Below are 22,520 nucleotides of genomic sequence, written 5' to 3' on the forward strand. Positions count from 1 at the left end.
TATCTGGAGTTGGGCTTTCAGCGGTTCATGGACTAAAGTGTCCCTGGTTTCTAAGAACTCTAGGGATGTTTTTGACCCAAAGTGAGGAGGCAATTTTAAGCAAGATATGAAAACTATAGGAAAAAAAAGACTACAGAATATCTCTTGCTTTCCTTCCCTCTCTCCATTATCTTTCGGGAATCGAGCAGACTAAACTCCCGAGATGCACCATTTTCCTTCAGCCAACAAGTTGTTATTACTTTAGGCTCCAGACCTTCACAAGCTGTGACAGCAATATTTGGTGAATTAATTAAAGGGACATTAAATCCTTCACCAACTGCAAACTAATTGCAGATTAGAAAGGTTGACCTATGAAAGGACATCCTCTGTCCCTTTGAACAAAGTCAGATAATTTGAAAGAATCCATGCTAATGAGTAATGAGATTCCAGGGCTCTCAAGCTGGGACCACAAAGAAACCTGCTGGGAAGGGCCGGAGAACCTGTGGGTGGTGCTGGTCAGGGAGAGGTCAAAAATGAAAACAATTTTTCCAAAGACCTCTGGTGGATTTCCTCCTCTGGGCGTTAATTCTGCGCTTGTAAGTTCCGAGGCTGGTAGCTCCCACAGACTTGTAATTATTAACATACCAAGAAAGTAAAGTCTTGTTATGTCTAGCTTTTACCTGTTGTCTTCTCGTGTGGATCTATAAAATGACACAACTTTTGAAACAACTTCCCACCTCTCTAAGCCTGTAGAAACCGTTCACTGTTCCTGTACAAGCTGAGATTAGTATATAGCGCAAACACTTCAGTTCTGTGGGCGTGGGGCTGGCTCCTGCTCTGTGAGATGCTGCCCTGTCACTGCCCACCAATTACCCACCGATTCTCCTCCCCACACCCTATGAACTTTCCCATCCATGGGACTCCCATTATTGAATGACTCAAGAAGACAATTTAGATGATACCAACACTTCATGAAGCGGACAGTCTCCATTTGCGGATCTGCAAAATAAGGCAGAAGGCAGAAAGCTCTTATGGGATAAAGGATAAAGAACAAAGAACAAGGAAGGGGGAAAAAAAACCCAGAAAATATCGGATCAGTAGGAACCACATGTCAAACTTGTTTAGGGTGAGAAGGAACAGGGAAGTACAGAGCCCAGTTTGGCTTGGAGTTTGGGGATTGGCTGCCTGGACGTACCACATTTCTGGCCAAGCGGAGCATTTACAGGGAAAGATTATCTGAATTTCCATTGGCTGACGTGGCACCCTGGGCAGGGGCTGCTCCATCTGGGGCCTAGAAAGTTATTTCAACACTCCCTCCACCCCAGGTTCCTCACAGACGGCATCTGCACAGTGATCAGGTAAAGAGTCCATGGCTGTTCTCCGTAAGAGCCCCCCCCAACCCCTGAATTACCCGTTCAGTGCACCCCGGCAGGTGCTTCTCAGGGAAGGGACATGCTGGAAAGTATGGCACCTCCCCCAAGAGGGGATACTCACAACCCAACTTCCAGATTTATACACAAGCAGCACGGGAGATATTTATTTTAGAACCACATATTTGTTATTTTTTTCTCGGTCCCAATTAACCATGTTTTCTTTATTCTAATCAAGACAACAGGGCAGTTTTCTTCTATTTTCTCTCTTCTAACAACAACAAAGGTTGGCTGGCTATAATTGAGAGACTGGACCATATATGGGAGACTGGCTGAACTATCTGAATTCCATTGTTCTTGGCTACAGGGAGACATGCAAAGGAGAACCACCACACAGAACTATTCCTGAGAAGTGAAATGTGATGGAACAGAGGCCATCCTGCTACAGATACCGAGGCAGTGAGGGTCCCAAGCTTGGATTTATGTGTTCCACTGCACCTGTTCCTTGGGGGTAATAAGAAAAATGGCAGGCCCACGTCCATAAGCCTTTCTTGAACCATATCGGTTATGAAATGTGCACATTGTCAGAAAGGTCACAGAGGCTGTTACTCAGTTTCCCAGCTTCTAACAACTGCACTCACACCCTTAGAACTGTACAATTTTGAGAACGATTAAATAAGCTTATTTAATAATTATTTTTTAATAAAAAAAAGTCTCCATAAAGAATTTTGCCAACAAGTTGATCAGACATGAGTACAAATCCAAAGTCAGGGTGTTGAGGTCATCTTATTCTTGTTTTGTATTATGGAAAAGATTATGTTCCTCTAAAAAAATTGAATCTAGAAAACAGATCACTGTGGGCTTATTTCTAAAACTGATTTCTTGGCCCTGCCAGTTAAAGTGATAATGAAGCTACAGAATAAACTCTCTTCCCAATAAAAATGAAATTCTTTAAAGAAAGTGAAGCAAAATTTATTTTAGGTTAAGTCTTTCAGACAAAATGTACTTTTCCCCTGCCATCATGGCTAGAAAAGCAGCCTTTCCAAGCCTTAAGAAAAACCAGAAAAGACAGAGAAAAGCTTGTGCTAAACCATTACCTATTTTGTTAAACATAAAATAAAAAAGATTCAAGGGTCTCTTTCCTTAAGAAAAAAAAAAACACAAAATGGTTAGACACAAAAACGGGATGTGCCACCTTCTACCCAACCATCCATAAAAACAGTGATTTGGAAAATATGAAGAAAATGTTTCCATCAAGATCATCTTCATAAAGCCCCCAGGAGAGTGCTCGACACCCACAAGATACTGTCAGGTTTAGCTCTCCCCACCCTCCGTAGGGACCCTATGGTGAATCACGATAAAAGTTGCATATGAAGGGGCGCCTGGGTAGCGCAGTTGTTACGCGTCTGCCTTCGGCTCTGGGCGGCTCTGTGCATGATCAAGCCCCACATCAGGCTCCTCCGCTGGAAGCCTGCTTCTTCCTCTCCCACTCCCCCTGCTTGTGTTCCCTCTCTCGCTGGCTGTCTCTCTGTCAAATAAATAAATAAAATCTTTAAAAAAAAAAAAGTTGCATATGTTTTCAAAATCATCAAACTGTTTACCAAACTCACTCGCAGGGACGGCACAGGCCTCAGGTGGGCGGCACGCTGGGAGGAAGCACAGGGCCGCCAGTAGAAGGTCCACGACCTGGGCGTGAGTCCCCACTCTGCTACATCCCGGCCAGCCCGGGTGAGGCATGTGCCCTCTCTGAGCCTCACGAATTCAAGGGAAATACTAATGATATCTGCTTATTAACAGTATCTTTGTGATGCTCACATAACTTGTAGGAAAGTACTTGCTAAACTTCAAAGGGCTATTTACATGCTCTATATACGAATCCTGTGTGGATTAGTTCCAATCAGTGAGGGGATAGAAACAGCTTTGACTGAAAACTAAGTAATACTGAAACCTCATCTCATCGTATCAGATCATTGGTCTAATTGATGTAACTCAACAAAGGGATCTCTGGTTCCGCTCAGTTTGCTCCCCGAGCTCATCTTATTATGGCGCACCATTACAAAGGTCCTCACTTTCAGTACTAATATTTCACTTTGTGTTCTCCATTTCTACAACGGAGAATTTTTGAGATGCTGAAAAGTCAGCTCTTGGGCTAATACGACCTCTGCACAAATCAATGACCCGTCTCATAATTGGAGGAAAGGATTCCTAAGTTTAGAGCAGGATGACAAAAATATGGCTCATTTCTGGCCTGGTAAACCTTTCTGGTAGACATAAAATAAAAATTAGTTTGCCAGGCTTTGAGAGGACAGCTGTTTTCGCCTTTCCAGAGTGTCCCTTTGGGTAAAAGAATTCGTCTCTTCCTTGTAACCTCTCTCAGGATGTGTGCTTTGGGTAGGGCCACCCCTCCCAGGATGGACACTAAAGGTTGCTGGGTTTTCAGATAGGTTTCGGACACACCTGCATAAGACATACCTTCAACAGTAAAATTCAATTGGAATAGCTTGAACAATGCAACTGCCCAATTCAAGGTTTCACAGAAAGCTTGATGCAGGGCTCCAGTGATAAAAGGACCCAGTTTCTCTCAATGTTTTGGCTCTGTTCCTTCAACACTGGCTCATCTTGGAAGTGTTCTCCTCTCGGGGTTGCAGGGAGCCAGCAGCGGCTAGCCATATTCTCCCTTTTCGAGGAAGGGCCTTTGTTCTAGCATGACCATCCGAGGCCTGACATTTGCTCTGTTTGGGTTCGCTTGGGTCACATGCCTACCTTACCATCCTTGTGATGGGCTGGACGGGCAGGTGGCACGGGCCGATCAGCTCACGTGTCCCACTCCTGAAGTTTCAGGGAAAGGTGCTGACCTCAGAACACACAGGTCTTGAACATGGGTTAGGGCAAAGGGGAGAATGGAGAGTCAAGAAGCAAACATGCCCACATCCGCTCTGTCCTATAAGCGATCTGGATTTTCACACACGTGAGAATGGTGGCTTAGTTTTTGATAGTTTTTCATCTTGTGTAGCTGTTCGGAGGGGAGAAATAAAGGTTGACAAAGGTAGGTGTGCACCGGACACTCCTCTCTCTACATTAAACACAAATCATAATCCTTTAAAAGGGATGTTTTCAGATTTTGAAATTTATCTTCTTATATGAAATTATACATTTCATTCACTGTGTTTCAAGTGCCCACATTTGAAAAGAAAAATACATGACATGTCAAACATTTCTAAGTATTAACATGAGGAAAACAGGAGAAAAAGCAATCATATAGATAACATGGAAGGAAGTATAAGAGTCATGACACTGCAAATAAAGTATGTAACTTGACTTTAGTAACTAGTTGGCACTGAATGTGAAGATAAGTTTCCAGTCTTAAAATTCCCTATTTAATTACACTGTCAACCAGGGCAACAGCTACAGAGAAGCCCGTCTACTTTAAAAGGTGCAGACTTTACTTGTATTTATTAAACTCTAGCCTTTTCTACTTTAATTTTCAATAACAAGGATCCTTGTCTTCCACAATTTCTTCCCATCTGCCATTCATCGCAGCTCTTCATGTGGCTTAAGAACACGTTAAAAACTTTTGGAAAACCAACATCATAATTCCTCTGACCTGAGTTCTGTTATTGGCTTGGCATCCTGTCAGGACATCTCGGAAAGGGACAGTCCCACATTTTGTCACTACAGAGGTAGACCTTCTGAGTATCTGGAGCTCAATCTCCCACGTTGTCTGGGTTTACAAACAGAAGGGTGCCACACGGCCAGCCCCGTTCTGCAGGGGCTGGTGAGCACACACGCATGCAACCGCACAGGCAGACATCACTTGAGTTCTCCGCGGCGTCAGCCACCCATGACTCCAAAATGTCACCCTGGCTGGCCTGCACAAGGCCTCAGACGCCACCATAGGGGGCCCTTTCATTTGGATTTAGGTCCTGCCTATTCATCAACCTCAAATTGAAAAGTTTAATTACTCAATGACCCCATAATCAGCCATGCTCTGAAGCCTAAGAGCTGATCGAAGGTGCCAGGAGGTCAAAAGGGCTTGAAGTATAAGGAAGGCCGTGAGGTGGAAGGAGGGGAGACAGGCCCAAGTTACTGCTCAGGGTCCAGAAAGAGAAGGCCCTAATGGTCAGCCCCGTATAGGTAAGTATAAGGGCTTTACAGATCTCATTAACGGTGGAAAACAACAGAAATTTGACATTTCAGGAACAGAACCCTCAAAACATGAATTCTCATAAAGAAAATGAGACTTTCTTCTGAGTTTCCCTTTTTCTGTGCAGGAATTCAAATGTGCTTTAGCCAGAGAAATATTTGCTTACTATTAGTAAGAACATTCTATTGGATAAAGTAGAATGGTCTTTCAATTGAAATATTGCTTCCCCAGGTTCTTCTAATGGAGAGACCTAAGGCTTACATGCAGCTGATTCACTGAATTCATGGATTTTCAATTAATATTTTATAACGATTAAAATACATACAGGAAGGGTGCCTGGGTGGCTCAGTCAGTTAAGCATCGGCCTTCAGCTCAGGTCATGACTCCGGCGTCCCGGGATCGAGTCCCGCATCAGGCTCGCCGCTCAGCAGGGAGTCTGCTTCTCCCTCTGACCCTCCCCCCTGTTGTGCTCTCGCTCTCAAATAAAAAAAATCTTTTTTTTTAAAAAAGTACGTATAGGACAACAAAAGGATTTATAAAGATACATTTATGGTTTCATTAGTGTCATTTATTTCTGGATCATGCACAAAGACAATTCCATTAGTACATTTATTATATTATCCATTTTAGTGCTTATAATAATATGTCGTCTTCACTTGGATATTTGAAATGTAGAAGTATCATATTCATTGCTGTTAGTGCGCTATTGGAAGTGGAACTCCAGATTACTTATTTGTAATTACGATTCAAACAAACGTCCATGTTTCTAAATACCACACACCACTGGCAGACGTGGCAGGAACTGAGTAAGAAAGATACTTAAAGCAGGACAAGATCCTGTCTCCAAACAACAGTACGACTGCAATAAAGGAAAAGCCGATGTGAACCACAGGTTTTCGCATTCTGCCTTGCCTGAATAAATTTCACAAACTCAAAAGAGACCCTGAGCTTTTCGCATTCCTTACTCTTTGGGGAAAGGCCAAGGACGGCCGGCATCTCCTTTTGGGGCAAGAACATGAGGCTAGTGGTCTACAGTCCTGGGCTGAAACCGTGCCTCTGCCCCGAGTGCCCCGGTGACCTCACTTGATCTCTGATTCCACACCCGAGTTTGATCTAAACCATCCCTGGTGCTGATTTCCAGTTTACAGGTCCTGTGACTCCTAGGAAACTGGAGGCTGAAAGAGCGCATCAGATCAGACGGTGGTTCTCCTAGCGTGGTTCCTGCAGCACCACCACCTGAGAATTTTCAAGAAATGCACATTCCGGGCCCCGCCCAGAGCCACATCCTATCAGCAATCTCTGATTTGAGAAGCAAGCCCTCCAGGTGACTCTGATGTACACAACACAGTACGAGAACCACTGGATCAGACCAAAACCACATTTAAGAAATCCGCAGTTCCAAACACAAGGCAAATTCAATCAATCCAAGCTCTCTCCTTAGACTCAGCTTGTCAACTACACATTACTTTCTCAGGGTTATGGCACTGAAGGCATCTCAATCATTCTTTGAAAATCCTGAAAAGAAATAGCCACAGAGATAAAATTTTGGATAATTTTAGCTACTAACAGCCAATGACATTCAGAAAGTTAGGATTTTAAATTCTTATTTTTCCAAAGCTATTTATTAAAAAAAAAATCATTCCCTAACTATGAAAGACTTTCTCTTCAACCTTGCGAACAATGATTTAATAAAAGGCATATTCAGGGTTGTAACATACACTAAAAGATGTACGTCATCAATATGAAACATTGTAATAGTACACAATAAGGGATTTACACTGCCAACATAATAAACTGAAGTTTTGAGTTATCTGCACACTATAGTAACTGTAATTGTTTCTCATACATGGATACCTTGTGATTTAATTTCTAGTTTTATAAGAATCAAGAAAAATTTACATACAGACATAGTGGCTCCATAATCCACTCTCTGAAAAAAATCATAATTAAATATGTAATTATTTTCTATCTGAAATATATAAATAGAAAATAAATAACTTCATGAGTTATTAGATAATTAAATAAATACTTTACCTTGCTAAAGTACCCTGATCTTTCCCAAATTAGCTCACCACACACTAAGAGGACTGTCAATCCTCACAATCTAGTCTTTATTTTCTAAGATTAATAAGAACTAGGCTACTAAGAGAAAAAGAACTCTATCAATTGCCCCATACTATGTTTTTAAACATAGCTCCTAGGACGTCAAAAATAAGCTACACTATGGAGAAAATGCCTCAAATGATACAGTGAAAATCACTGGTTTGGAAAATGAAAAAATCTGAAATACGTTTTATCGTTTCTTTTCCGTAGGTTTTAAAAAAAAAAAAGATTAAAAAAATTCTAATCAGGAATAAGCAAAGGTAACGTACCAAAACCGAAGCACCGGAGTCCTGACAAGAATCTGTTAATGAGGTATCTCTTTCGATTTGTTTTATTACAACAGAAACTTGGCTCGTAGGGCACTTATCCAAGATCGCTGAACTAGTTTTATTCTGTTTGATGACAAAGTCATTCCTGCAGCAGGGCAGCTGAAACCGGAAAGATGTCACTACAAGAAAGGGCTTACAGTCACTGCCGTCATCTAGACTCAGACGCCAGGGTCAGCGCGCCCTAGGTGGAGTCCCTTCAGCAAGTCTAACAGCATCACACAACTCAGGAAACGCTAAATACACTTAATACACAGATACGCTGAACACTGGATCATATCCTCACTGCACTTTTCAAGCTGAACACACTCACTATGACGATAAACACTCTAGATGCACCCAAGAGACACAGCTTTAGAGAAAAGAGCTGTTCAAATGTATCTTTTACGACAGGCAGAGGTATACCTATACCATAAAAAACTTAGCACGAGTAAATTCAGCACTTTTTTGTTGTTGTTTTACAAATTTTTATCAATGTGTTCGGATGTTGGATTTTTATAATATTCTCACAAAGAGTCTATAAACCAAATAATCTGACCTGGTTAAAAAGGATGACGAAATGAATTCAACATTTAATATAGCTTTTATTTGTTTAATTTGGTAAGTGGAGAATGTAACGCTTTCAAGGCAAACTCTGGGTTATTTCAGTCACAAGTCCACAGTCACCATGATTCCGAAGCACAGTCTTATCTTCAGTATCTACCCACCGTACACAGTCACAGCTAGAGAAATCCATGTACATTTGTATTTGTTTTCAACAACTCTAGATTCAGATTTTATATTCTCACACACTTCAAAATGTATCCATCTGATGCAGGATATAACCATAAGAAGATAAAAATTCATGCAATGATACTCGGGTTTTGTTTTGTTTTGAAAAAAAAAAAGGAAACCCAGTATTTGATGATTCAATGCTATATCAAGTGCACTGAATCTCTAAAATAAAACAAATGCCAACTGTATCATGAATTAATAACGCATTTATTGTCTTGAAACCAAATAGGCCCAAGTTACTTTTTGTCTTTCTTGAGTCAGCTATTAACTCATTTCTCTCAAACTTCCGGCATAAGAAAAAACAAGATATTTCCTTTCTTTTTTGCACTTTCAAGAGATGGCAGAAGTTTAAGGTAGGTACGTTCTTGATACTTCAGAGTCAGAAAGTACTTCTTCCTGAGCAGAAGGTTCATAATCTCCTGCGTTTTCTGCCAATTCAGCATCTAGGTCGTCATTACTTTCTGCACTGTAATCCACTTCTTCAAGGAATCGAGGCTCATCTTCATCCAAAACGTAAGTGGTAGGGCTGTGGCCAGAGCACAGAGAGCACACGAGACTTCATTAGATCCAAGGTTCTAACGTAAGGTTAATTGACCACACTGGGTTAGCTTTGATTTCAAAATAATATAAGTAGTTTGCATTAGCTTTAAAAATGTTACCCAAATGAAAAAGTTAAGAGATTTGTAACAGTTGAGACCATAAAGGGTGAAATGCTAAGTATTAATTATATGACAAGGCTGTCAACGTATACCCTACAATGAGATAGCTATAAAAAACAAGAGACTCCCCTATTAGGTTGCTTTGTTGAAGGACTTCATCAATTTGCAGGGTTAAAAGTTCTATCTTAATCACTGAAAAGGAACACACCATTTCAATAAGCTTTATTCTATTTATCTTATTAATTCATCCATTATAAGAAACTGTGGTATTTACACACTAAAACCACTTATTCTAAGTCTATACAATGATTACTTGCCATAAAACAGCCCATACGCTCTTCCTCCCAGTTTCCATCGGTCAAGAATAAAAATGAAAAACAAGCGAATGTTCCACACCCAGATTAATTACTTGCCGTTGGGACACAGAATACGATATTTGCTTAAAAGCACTAAGTGCTTCTGAATATTTCATTAGGTAGGTTGCTTGGGATAAAGTCAACCTTTCCATCTTTCCTCTTCAAAAAATCACAATGTTCTGATTTCTCCCCATTTGGGAGATTTTACACACAGCAGGTGCACGCGTGCACACACACAGCGTTATCAAAGGAACACTACAGAAACATTTCAATGTCTCCATTTTGTGACCAAAACTATCTTAGTTTCACAGAGATATATGTTTATATCCCACCTGCTTCCAAAAAGGATTTCCCATCATGGATGCAATTAAAAGCTATAAAATCAGACAACAAAAAGGGAACAATAATCTGTTAAAATGAGCAGAGAAGCAAATGTCATTAGGCATCTAGAATGAAAGAAGTCCTACACTGAATATGAAATTTGGTTCAGATATCTACAACGTTAGGCAGGAAAGACAAGTTAATGGATTATATGGTTCTCATTTTCTGAAAAGAGAAAGCAAAACTCATCCACTGAAATTATCTTTTTTCCCTAGAATTGTTTTTATCTTGCTCATTAAAAATATATTGCGAAACCACCTTGATCTTACATAGCAAACTTCTTAAAAAGTTCAGAGCTTGCCCTGTGGTGGAGGAATCCTGATAAGCCAGCTGAGTGGCTTGAAGGACTGTGTGAGACTTCATTACCTATCTAACATTCACAAGAATGATTTCACAGCTTACAATTACGCAACTAAAATATTTACCATGAATCTATTAGGTCTGTAGGAAAAAAATGAGATTGGGGAAAAATTATTTGCCTTTTAAATGACCATTTTTCTTTTTTTCTTTTAAAAAACAATAATTCATTCCTCCTCCTTGAGTTTGGTGTTTCAAATTCTCAGGGTGTCCCACATGAATCACAGCATACATGGACTATTAGAACAGACTCTTGGAGGGGCGTCTGGGTGGCTCAGTCGTTAAGCGTCTGCCTTCGGCTCAGGGCACGATCCCAGAGTCTTGGGATCGAGCCCCATGTCGGGCTCCCTGCTCTGCTAGGAGCCTGTTTCTTCCTCTCCTTCTCCCCCTGCTTGTGTTCCCTCTCTCGCTGGCTCTCTCTCTGTCAAATAAATAAATTAAAAAAAAAAAAAAAAAAAAAAAAGACTCTTGGAATAGATGGAGGCTTCAGCTAAAGCAAAAGAGGGGGAAGGACAGAAGTGAGGGGAGAAACTTGCTTACTTCCTTCCGGGAGTCCTAACAAGAAGAAATGCAAGGGAGGGAGGAGATTTGCTCAAAAGCCATGCACTCCGCTGGTACAGGGCCTGGGGAAACCAACCAGGACTGTAGAGGCTCACTCCATAGCGAGGAGGCACCACAACCAGAGCAGTGCAGTTACTCGCAGCATCGTGGGGTCTCCCGACAGGTAGGAAGAGAACAAAATCCATGTAGTGGGTGGGCAAGCATCGTTCAGGAGATCTAAGGACAGCAGAATTCCAACCCACCCCTGCACTCTATCCCCCAATACCACCACTAAAGAAAACAGACTGGCACAAAGTAAACTGGTTGCAGGAAGCCCAGCCACTACACAGAGGTCAGAGCAAGGACCTAGTTCTACACGGGCAGCTGAATACCAGAACATTAATCAACATGAACTAAGAGAAAGGGTTTAAAGGAAAAGACCAGTCTTGTAGGCTGGAAAATAGTCTTGTAAGTTGAGGAAACAGGAGAAGTATGATTTAGAAGCAACAAAAATGTCCAGGGTCAAGCCAAAAAAGCTCCTAGACATCAAGGAGACTTGGAACAATGCTAGGATCAGAGACTGATAAGCACTTTAAGTCTAAGAAGCACAACCTGGAAGGCAAAGCTCGTGGAAATTTAAAAGAAATCCCATAATAAGGAATGTTCAGAAAATAATTTGATCCTGTCAATTCCTGAACTTGGCTTCTTCATATGTTGACTGTGACATAAACTCCATCCATGTTCTGGCATCATCCATCATGATACCTAGGAACGGACGGGTTTCACACTCTAATTCCATTCCCGGAACCCACACTGACCCTAATATTTGATGCCTGTTTCTGCAGGTCTTATCAAAGTCACGTTCCTAGCCTCAGCTCCATGAAGGTGTATCCTCTGGCTGAAATGCAGCGAGTCCATCCAGCAATAACCAAGAGGCCCTCAGCGCCAGCCTCTGCGTGTGTGGGGGCAGGGAAGAGCGGTGGGTAGGCCTAGGGTCAAAGAGCTACGGGAATCCTGAGACAGCGGGAATAGAAGATTACGATCCCCAACACTCCACTGAAAGCAGCCATCTGACTGGTATCCAGTGGCCACTCTCCAGTCCATTGTTTCTAGAGCTCTCTGTTGCACAAATTCCAACACTCCTCTCTCCTGGTGTGCCACATTGCCCTCTGTCCCTCCTCACTGCTGATCAAGAGCTCTCATCCTCCATCATATGCCTCAAAAATAGGTGCTTATAAAATCGCTCCCCTGGCACACTCTTTTACGCAAGCCCTCTTTGAGAAAGCTCACATATTTTAATTTGCATTCTGATCATTTCCAAATCCAAATTTCAAGCCCTGACTTCACCCTTGAACTTCCACTGTGCACACAAGCACTTACTAACAGGTTCACATGGCTATCTCACATAAACCCCAAATGTATGTTCGCAGTGGAACTCACCAGACTCCCCAGCAAGCCTGCTCTGCTTGTCCTCATCCCAACATCATCCAGCAAGTCATAAAAACCACAATTCTCAGCAAGGAAGTCCTGCCAGTCAATCTCTGAACTACTTCTTGCCCCCACATTTTACATCACAAACCTTTACTGACATTGCTTCCTCTGCCTAGGACGTACTTCCCACCTTTCTTCTCCCACCGACTCAGATTTCCTTCACACTGAGCTCACGCTCATCCTTACGTGTTCTTCCTTTGTGAAAGCCCACTTTGGGCTAAGCCCCTGTCTCCGTATTCCCTTTGTACCCTGCACATTCTGTTGGATCACTTCTCCCATGCAGGCGAAACCATCTCTTTGTGGGTCTGTCTTCTCATAAGCACGTTGAGGTCAGGAGCTTGCCCATATTACAACACATTGTAGGCCCTAAACAAATATTTGCTGAACTCTTTAAGAGAAGCCACAGGGCCAAAGAGACAATCGATTTTTTGTATTACCCCATTCCACTGATTACTTTACATAAAAAAAACTTAAGGCACAAGACCAATCACAGCAATTCAGGTTTACTTTTATTAATAATTCCAACATATGTTTTGAACAATGTACAACTTAGGAAGGGCTGTCATACACATTATATCTCACAATAACCTCCAGGTAAGAGAAAGACTTTAAGGTAATTTGCCCTCCCTAGAGTTATAAAATAATTAATCCCTTGACATTGGTAGAAAGGGACTCAAGTAATAATTCAATCACAAAAAGAAACTCTAATCAGCACTTAATTATATCCTATCACTATTACTTTTTTCCTACCACAACTTCCTTGTCCCCCTAATTTTCTTCATGTAAGCTTACTCCTGTTGCCCTGTTTTTGCTTCATTCTCCAACAGCTGGCCTATGTATACTTGCCCTAACAGCCATCTCTTCTGGATTTTAATCAATAAGAAACATTTCATTCTAAAAGAGAATCGTATTTTAGTCCAAAAACAAATCTTCCTCATGCTGCTTCGGGACAAATATCAAAACCTTCTCCTAAATGGCTTTCTCACAGGATGAATTTGTTGAAATTCTCTGCTGTATGGTGCCATTATGAGGTAGAAAAGGTTTAAAATTCCAACTGATTTCTAAAGAGAACAACAAATTCTGCTTCATTCAGATTCAGAAAGTGTTCTGGCTACCACTACATTAAACTAACAGGCATACCCAAAATTAAACCTAAGAAATTCACCATCTCCCTCAATGTATGACCAACTCCTTCCATGAGGGCTCACTGGACAACTGAAACACCAGGAGGCAGATCTTCAGCGGTTACCTACACAAGCATGAAAGAAGCAAACCACTGGACATGGAGTCAGAAACTCTGGGTCTGTGCCTCACTTCTTCCAAGAGCCAGCTGCACGTGCTTTCTCCAAACACTGCTTCTTCTCAACAGTAAAAGCAGAGATAAACCGTGTCAGCCCCACTACCTCACAAGTTGTTTGGCTCCAATTAAGTAGTAAGTGTGAAAGCATTTGTAAAGTCTTAAGCTGTGCAAATATAAAATGCTATTATGAAATTAATAAAACCTACCTTGTTAAAGAAAACATCAGTTCCTAAAGAGCAAGTAATGGGCTGCCCCCACACCAACAGGACTAAAACTACTGCCTTACTTTTGTAATCCAGAGTCCTCCCTAAACTTCGTACTCTTCTACAATTTCGAAACTAACCCACCTGTTCTCAGACGGCACAATAAGGATAACCTGGGGGAGAAATTCTGAAATTGATACACAAACAGAAAAATATTCCATTGCCCAAATTAGCAGTAATTTGTGACTTGCTGATTATGTCTTTTTTCTATCAGTTCTCATGTGAAAGAAAAATCTCTATCTGCTTAAATATCAGAGAATGTTTTATTTATATAATTTGATTCCCAGCTCATAAGAGATGTTGTATCTACTAAATATCAAAGCAAACAAAATTACCCATAGAAAATACAAGTAACAATTTTTGTCAGTCTTAATTGTCCGTGGAGTATACATAAGCATTTGCACATTCCTACACATGTACATACCCACAGAGTTAGAGTACAGAATTTCTAACAGGATATCTACGGGGGGCGGGAGGGGGGGGAAGAAAGTTGTTAATTTACTGATACTTTTTGGACCACAAATATAACTACGCTGCCTTCAAAAAACAGTCACTAAACTCCGACTATTTTACTATTGATCTAAAAACATTTCTTTATACAAAATGAAAAGGCTAAATAGTTAAGTTTCCCAATAACCCAGGACAGCCTCAAAATCTGAAACCGTTCCTTTTTAATAATTTTGCTTAGTCACCTGGAAGATACAAGATACAATGAAAGCACAGGAGAAGTCACATCTGGACACAATTCCTGGTTTCGTTGGGAATTACCAGACAGACGACCGTGGGTCAATTCATCTCTGAGCCTCAGTTTACACACATATGAAAAGGGGCTACAATACCATCTGTCTCTGACCATTCTCAATAGAACACAAAAATCTCAGAGATAATAATCGAACTTAACAGAAACTCAAAATGGGCATGCGTGTTTGGGATCCCAGGGCCACCCCTGGTTTAGTGACACGCTAGCAAGGATTCAGCACACAGTTGTATTAACAGCTATGACGTGTATTACAGTGAAAGGATACAACGTAAAATCAAGAGAAAAGGTGCATGGGGCAAAGTCCAGAGGAACCCAAGGCCAGGAAAGGGCAGCTTGCTAAGAGGCAGAGAAGGCATCAGAGCTCTCAGCAATTTCAAAGGACTGGAGGCAAAAACTGGAGTTCAGAGCTGCCAAGTTTCCTGAAAGAAGGGAGTTGCAGAGATATGACCCCAGCAGTTTTCCCCTGGAGGCATGTGACAAATTCTTAAAATACACAGTGCAAGAGGCTGAAAAGCAAAGCAGAAAGCAGCAAAGCAAACAAACCAGAAAATAAACACAGAATTTGGAGCAGTCTTGTAGTGCTGAGGAAAGGAGAAGCCCTAGCCTTCCACAGTGACCTCTGGTCGGAGGGCTACCACTTTGGGAAGGGACACGTGAACCAGGGCCAAACAAATTTTACAAGTTTTGCAAACCCACCTCAAGCTAGCTCAGTCCCTTGCCAGATCGGGACCACCTGCCTACTCCACAGCCTGCCAGAAGATAGAATGAATTCTCTCTGAAGGAATATGTATTCTTCCTTATTCTGATACACCATATTCTTACTTTGAAGTCTCAAATAGGCACTTACTGAGAGGAATAACTTCATTCTTCCAAGAGGCTACTAAGAGTATAGCTTACAAATATTAGTAAATATCTACAATCATCAAATTCCTTATACAGCTGTCTTAGAGACTACCAATTACTAACTTCAGACTTATCTGGATCTCAGTGATAAGGCTCATTTCTTTCTCTTATGAAAAGCCTCAAAGCTTTCATTATAATTAAATCTGGCCTGGGGTCCTGAAGTGTTCACATTAAGTCCCCAACTTATTTTTCTGGATGATTGTAATCTCCTCTATATTTGTAGGTACAACAGTACTTCACTGACTCAGCGCAAAAACACAAATGGTTCACTTTTAGTTATGAGCAACTATGATTTCCAGTGGACTAGAAGTGGTAATATGATCTTTAATTACATGGCATGATTTATCTGCCTAGAAAATATTCTAATCTAATTATAGCTGTAAGAATTTTCTACATGATTGCAATAAATGACTCTCACAAATGCACACCAGACTCAAGCATGTGCATCAAAGCCATTAAAAAGGATTTTTTAAGGATCAGCTTGATTAAATGGTAAACTGTACATTTAAAATAAAGCACATTAATACCAGTAAGCTTGACTGCATTGCTGTAAATACTGCCATTAACATGTGGCCACAAAAGATCTATACGGACAGACTCTGTCCTTGACCAAACTTGAGTCAGGCTCTTCTGAGTCCTCTTTCAAACTAGGCCCTGACCTTGGGCTCTGACCTCAGTCAGAGGCTCTGCCTGCTTAGTCTAGCTATGGTAAGAATCTTGCTGAGTCAGTTTATCGAAATCCCCCACTCTCTGTATCTCATCAGTCTGGCCTGCTTTCAACAAAAACTCCATCAAGTACATTTAGCCTGAATCTACCTCACATGTATGTGATGGTTCCTCTTAGTAATTTTCCATCCACCAATCCCCCACTCTCCTTCCTGGCTGGAAATCCCCACCTTGCCTCACTGAATTCACCCCTGTAGCAGTCCTCCTGAATAGTCTGCATTCCTAATCTGTAACAGTGTCACAAATAATTTTCTCTTTAACAATATAATTTTCTCAGAAGAAAAAGTTCCTACATATTTACAAATAAATATTAGCTTCACATGAAGAAAGTACAGAAAATAGAGAAGCTAATATTGCATTCTAGTGTTAACAGTCCGTAGCAATGAATGGTTTTGTACTACCTTACCAATAACTTCCAGCCAGTCTCTCTGATAATGCTAGCGAAAGAGGCAGAGCTTTTAACCAAGAAACATTATGTTAACTCATTCACAGACCTGTACTCATTCTCTATGCCTTATCAGAAATGTACTCTATCTTTATCAAAACACATCAAATTAGATTTTGAAAAAGTATTAACAAAAATAGAACAAATGCTAAGCATATTTTAAAGGTTTTTCTCCAGCTTAAGTGCTATTTATTTCATTAGTTGCATTAAGAACCATTTCTTATCAAATTTTTTTTTTAAAGATTTTATTTATTTATTCGACAGAGATAGAGACAGCCAGCGAGAGAGGGAACACAAGCAGGGGGAGTGGGAGAGGAAGAAGCAGGCTCCTAGCGGAGGAGCCTGATGTGGGGCTCGATCCCATAAGGCTGGAATCACGCCCTGAGCCGAAGGCAGATGCTTAACCGCTGTGCCACCCAGGCGCCCCTCGTATCAAATTTTCTAACGTCCATGCTGTATGCACAAATACAAATTTAGTACTGATACATGCTACACCACAGATGAACCTTGAAAAAAATCTAAATGAGTGAAGCCAGACATAAAAGGTCATACACCATTCAATTCCATTTATTTGAAATATCCAGAACAGGCAAATCCAGAGACAAAAAGCAGATGAGTGGTTGTCAGGGGCTGGAAATGACTGTTCAATGGGTATGAGGATCTTTTGGGGGGTGTTATAAAAAAGTTCTGGAACTAGACAGAGATGACTGATAGTTGCACAATATTGTGAAAATATTAAACACCATTAAATTATTCACTTTAAAATGACTGATTTTATGCTGTATGAACTTAATCTCAATAAAAAAAAAGAAAGAAAACAGGTCAAAACACTGATTATGAGACAGTCATTAGGCTTCATTTAAACACGGGCATCTGTTTTTATTATGATAAAACACTGTATAGAGTTTGGCATTTTTCAACTTAACTTTCCTATAATGTTTTAAATATACTCAAACTTCAAATACTTCTTCTGTTTACCTAATATCCTGAATGTAGTCACCACTAACCATACGAGCAGCACTGTTAAATGTTTTAACAGTTCTCAAATCCTTTAAACGAGACTCACTGAGAGGACTCTTTAATAGTTCAGGTGACAGGTAAAATAAAAACACTTTCGCTAAGTACAAAAATACTACATAGATGTAGGCTTTTAAATGAGCTCTACCGATATTCTCAGCTTTGACCTAAAAGAAACACACCCCCACTAGGAAAGATACAATGCGGACTTAGTGTTACATCAGATGAAATTTTTATTATACAACAAATACAATTAAGTAAAGTTAAAATGATTTATGTATGGTAATTTCCAATGAATGCTCTGGGAATATAAAATGTGATTAATTTTCAATCACAGGCTTCACTGAAAAGGAAGTTCTATAACTTCTGGTAAATACAATGAATCTCAAGAGCAACGAAGATGACTGTAAAAGGATAACTTTTTTTCTAAAGGATAATCCACAGGAAAAAGAAAAGTGAAGAGGAAATAATAGCAAAGAAGAGATATCAACAGAATGTTAGAAGATGAAGGCAGATGGATGAAAAATGAACGGGGCCTGAGTGCCAACCTCTACTTTGCTGAAGTACTTAAACAGGAGAAGCCATGGGGAAAACTGATTTGCATTACAAAGTCAGAGGAAAGCTAAGGAATTGGTGATACTGATTATCAGGGTGCAACTGAAAAGAGAATAAGTGATTAAAAGATTTTATAAAGAGCAGTTAGACCTTCAGATCACCTTCCTCAGGTTATTCCCTAGTTCAGAGAGATGGAAAGATGACTTTCTAAAGACTTTTATCAGAGAGGCTATTCAGTTAGGTCCAAAAGACAGAAATGGGAGTCAGGAGAGTAAGTGAAAGTCTGCTCAAAATTAAGTCCAACTGGGCCCCCAGAATGCTACTGGACTTTATGCCCAGGGTAGCTTTTCTCAAAAATTTTTTAAATCACCCCCCAATGCCCTGCGGGAATTTTTTCCCCCCAATCCCCCTAATTAACTACAATTAAGAATCAGAAAGATAAATTTCACATCAGATTAGACCCAGCTAAAGAAAGCATGGGTGAATTAAAGGTTGGTTAGAAAAAACACCTAGCTCTGACAGTCAACAGGACTTGTGCTCACAGGATCCACAAGGCTGCAATAAACAAAGAAGCTAGTCTTAACTGGCATGTGCAACCGTGTGTGTGTGTGTGTGTGTGTGTGTGTGTGTGTGTGTGTGTTCAGCACAGAGGGAGCAGGCAAAACTGCCCATCGCCCAGTCTTCCCCTGAAAAAGTTTCATCTGCATATTTTAAAAGCTGCAGCCTGAGGGCCAGACTTCTAATTTAACAGGCACTGTGGCCTGCCATCCTCTTCAGAGACTGGGAAGCCAGCAGATACACAGCCTGCCTTCTCCCCGCAGGGTGAGCCAATAACCAAAGCAAGTTACCCTTATCATCCTGAAAGGAGATTGTACACACATCTGATACCTCAGCTTTTGTGGCTGCCACTGAAGAGACAGACCTATAGACAGCCTGGCTCTAGCACCCAACAGGGCTTGTGTCATGAGTCCCATGTACTGTAACAAACAAAGAAACAGATCTTCAGCAGAGAGGCACCTCCTACAGCTATATACTCAGGCTAGCACAGAGGGAACAGGCAAAAATATCCATCTCCCAGTGCTTCCCTGGAAGGGGCTTAACTATATACTTTTCTAGCTGCTGCTAGAAGGTCCAGCTTCTAATCGTCCTGCATCTAAGTGCTGACTATGATTCCCCTTTTTGGGATACTACTATGACCTGGCACCCTCAACTCCTGGGAGCCACTAAAACCAAAGAAAGCGGCTTGGGCAATCACAAAAGTCTGAGACACAACTAGGAGCTCAAGCCAGACTGATCAATGAGGTTCATCTCCTACACGAGAGCATTCTGCTAAGATTGAGAAAGATGGGTACTGCATCTAATGTGCGGTAACCATGGAAAATGAAGAAACAGAGAAATATATTTCAAAAGAAAAAACAAGATAACTATCTAGAAATAGATCTCAAAGAATGCAGATAAGTGATTTACCTGATAATAGAGTTAAAAATAATCGTCATAAAGATTTCAGCAAAGTCAGGAGCAATGCATGAACAAAGTGAGAACTTCAACAAAGAGTCAGAAAATATAAAAAAATGCTGAGTAGAAATCATAGAACTGAGGAATACAATAACTGAACGAAAAATTCAATAAAGGGTTCAGCAGCAGACTAGAGCAAATGAAAAAAAAATTAATGAATTCCAAAAGGGCAGTAGAATTCATCCATACAGAGGAACAAGAAAAGAAAGAATGAGGAGTGAAAATTACTTGAGACTTATGGGACATCAATGAACAAACCAATATATTCATTATAGAGGTCCCAGAAGGAGAGATAAAGGAACAGGAAGCTTATTCAAAGAAATAATGGCTGAAAATTTCCCTAACCAGGGTAAAGAAAAAGACACCAGACATCCAGATTTACGAAGACCCAAAAAGATTAATCCAAAAAGACCCACACCAAGACACATTATAATTAAAGTGTCAAAGTTAAAGACAAGGAAAATCTTTAAAGTAGCAAGAGAAAAGCAACCTGGCACGTACATGAGAACCCAGATAAGACTATTAGCAGATTTTTTTTGGCAGAAACCTTGCAGGCTAGAAGGGAGTGCGAGGATACTTTCAAAGTGCTAAAAGAAACACCCTGCCAACCAGGAATACTTTACCCAGCAAAGTCGTCATTCAGAATTGAAGGAAATATAATAAAGAATTTTCTAGACAAAAAAAGCTGAAGGAGTTCATCACCATAGGACTGGCCTTAAAAGAAATGTTAAAGGGAGTTTTTCAAGCTCAAACGAAAGGATGCTAATAAGAGAAAAACAAGTGAAAGTATAAAACTCATTGGTAAAGGTGAATATAGAGTTACATGTGGAACACTGTAATGTTTCAATGGTAGTGGGCAAATCATTTACAAATCTAGTATGAAAGTTAAGAGACGAAAGTATTAAAAATAACTATAACTACAAAAATTTGTTAATGGATATATAACCTAAAATGATGCAAACTGTGTCATCAAAAACAAAATGTGGGGAAGAGGGACCTTTGGTATGTATGTGAAGTTAAATAATTATCAGCTTAAAATAGGCTGTCATAAATATGTTTTATGTAAGCCTCATGGTAACCACAACACAAAAACCTATAGTAGACACACAAAAGATAAAGAAATCAAAGCATACCACTACAGAAAATCATCAAATAACAAAGGAAGTGAGCAAAAGAGGAAGAAAGGAACAAAGACATTACAAAACAACCAGAAAACAATTACCAAAATGGCAATGTAAGCCTATACCCATCAATAATTACTTTACATGTAAATGGACTAAATTCTTCAATCACAAAATAGAGTGGCTGAATGGATTTAAGAAAAAAAAATGATAACACCCAACTCTATGTGCCCTGTAAGAGATTTAGCTCAGCTTTAAGGACACACAGACTGAAAGTGAAATGATGGAAAAAGATATTCAATGCAAATAGAAACCAAAAGATAGCAGGGGGCAGCTGTAGAAAAGAAAAGAAAAAGGTCATTACATAATGAGAAAAGTGTCAATTAATCAAGAGGATATAATTATAAATACCTATGCACTGACATAAAAGCACATATTAAAGAAAGCAAATACAGACAAATCTAAAGAACGAAATGCAAAGCAATACAATACTAGCAGGGGACTTCAATACCCACTTCCAACATGGATAGATCATCCAGACAGAAAATCAAGAAGGAAACACTAGAACTGAACTACATGTTAGACCAGATGGATCTAACAGACATATACAGAACATTCCAACCAACAGCAGCAAAATAATGTATTCTTCTCAAGCACAACACAGAACATTATCCAAGGTAAATCATCTGAGAGGACAAAAATAAATCTTAATAAATACAAGACAACTGAAATCATATCAAGCATTTTTTCAACCACAGTGGTTTAAACCTAGAAATCAATTACAAGAAGAAAACCGGAAAACTCGCAAATATGTGAAGATTAAACAACATGTTCCTGAACAATCAATAAGTCAAAGAAAAACCAAAACATATCTTGAGACAAGTAAAAATGGAAATGCAACATACCAAAATTTATGGGATGCAGCAAAAGCACTTTTAATAGGGCAATTTAGTGTGATAAACACCTACATTAAGAAAAAAGAAAGATCTCAAATAAACAACCTAAATTTACACTTCAAGAAAAAAGGGCAAACTAAGCCCAAAGTTAACGAAAGGGAGGAAATAACAAGGATCAGAGCAGACATAAATAAAACAGAGACTAAAAAGACAAAAAAGATTAATGAAACTAAGAGCTGATTTTCTGAAAAAAAAAAAAAAAAGAAGACTGTTAGCTAGACTTTCCAAGAAAAAGAGAGAATTCAAAATAAAATTATACGTGAAAGAGGACATATTACAACTGATACCAAAAAATACAAAGGACCGTAAGAGATTACTATGAACAACTATACACCAAAAAATAGAACAACCTAGAAGAAATGGATAAATTTCTAGAAAACATACAACCTACCAAGACTGAATCATGAAGAAATAAATAGAAATCCTGAACAGACCAATTATTACTGAGACTGAATCAGTGATCAAAAATCTCCTAACAG

The 22,520-nt window shown here is 39.9% G+C and overlaps 1 protein-coding gene across 4 annotated transcripts in view; it reads right to left on the minus strand.

Annotated features, from left to right (window-relative positions):
* Positions 1–8,486: 8,486 nt before the first annotated feature.
* Positions 8,487–22,520, minus strand: part of AGTPBP1 (ATP/GTP binding protein 1) — a 154,786-nt gene continuing 140,752 nt past the window's right edge. For all 4 annotated transcript variants that reach the window (XM_034647440.1, XM_034647437.1, XM_034647438.1 and 1 more), the window contains one exon: positions 8,487–9,222. In XM_034647440.1, coding sequence (XP_034503331.1) covers positions 9,045–9,222 — 178 coding nt within the window. In that variant the 3' untranslated portion in view covers positions 8,487–9,044. The remainder of the gene's footprint in view (positions 9,223–22,520) is intronic.

This window comes from Ailuropoda melanoleuca, chromosome 17 (assembly GCF_002007445.2).
Source record: "Ailuropoda melanoleuca isolate Jingjing chromosome 17, ASM200744v2, whole genome shotgun sequence".
NCBI lineage: Eukaryota > Metazoa > Chordata > Mammalia > Carnivora > Ursidae > Ailuropoda > Ailuropoda melanoleuca.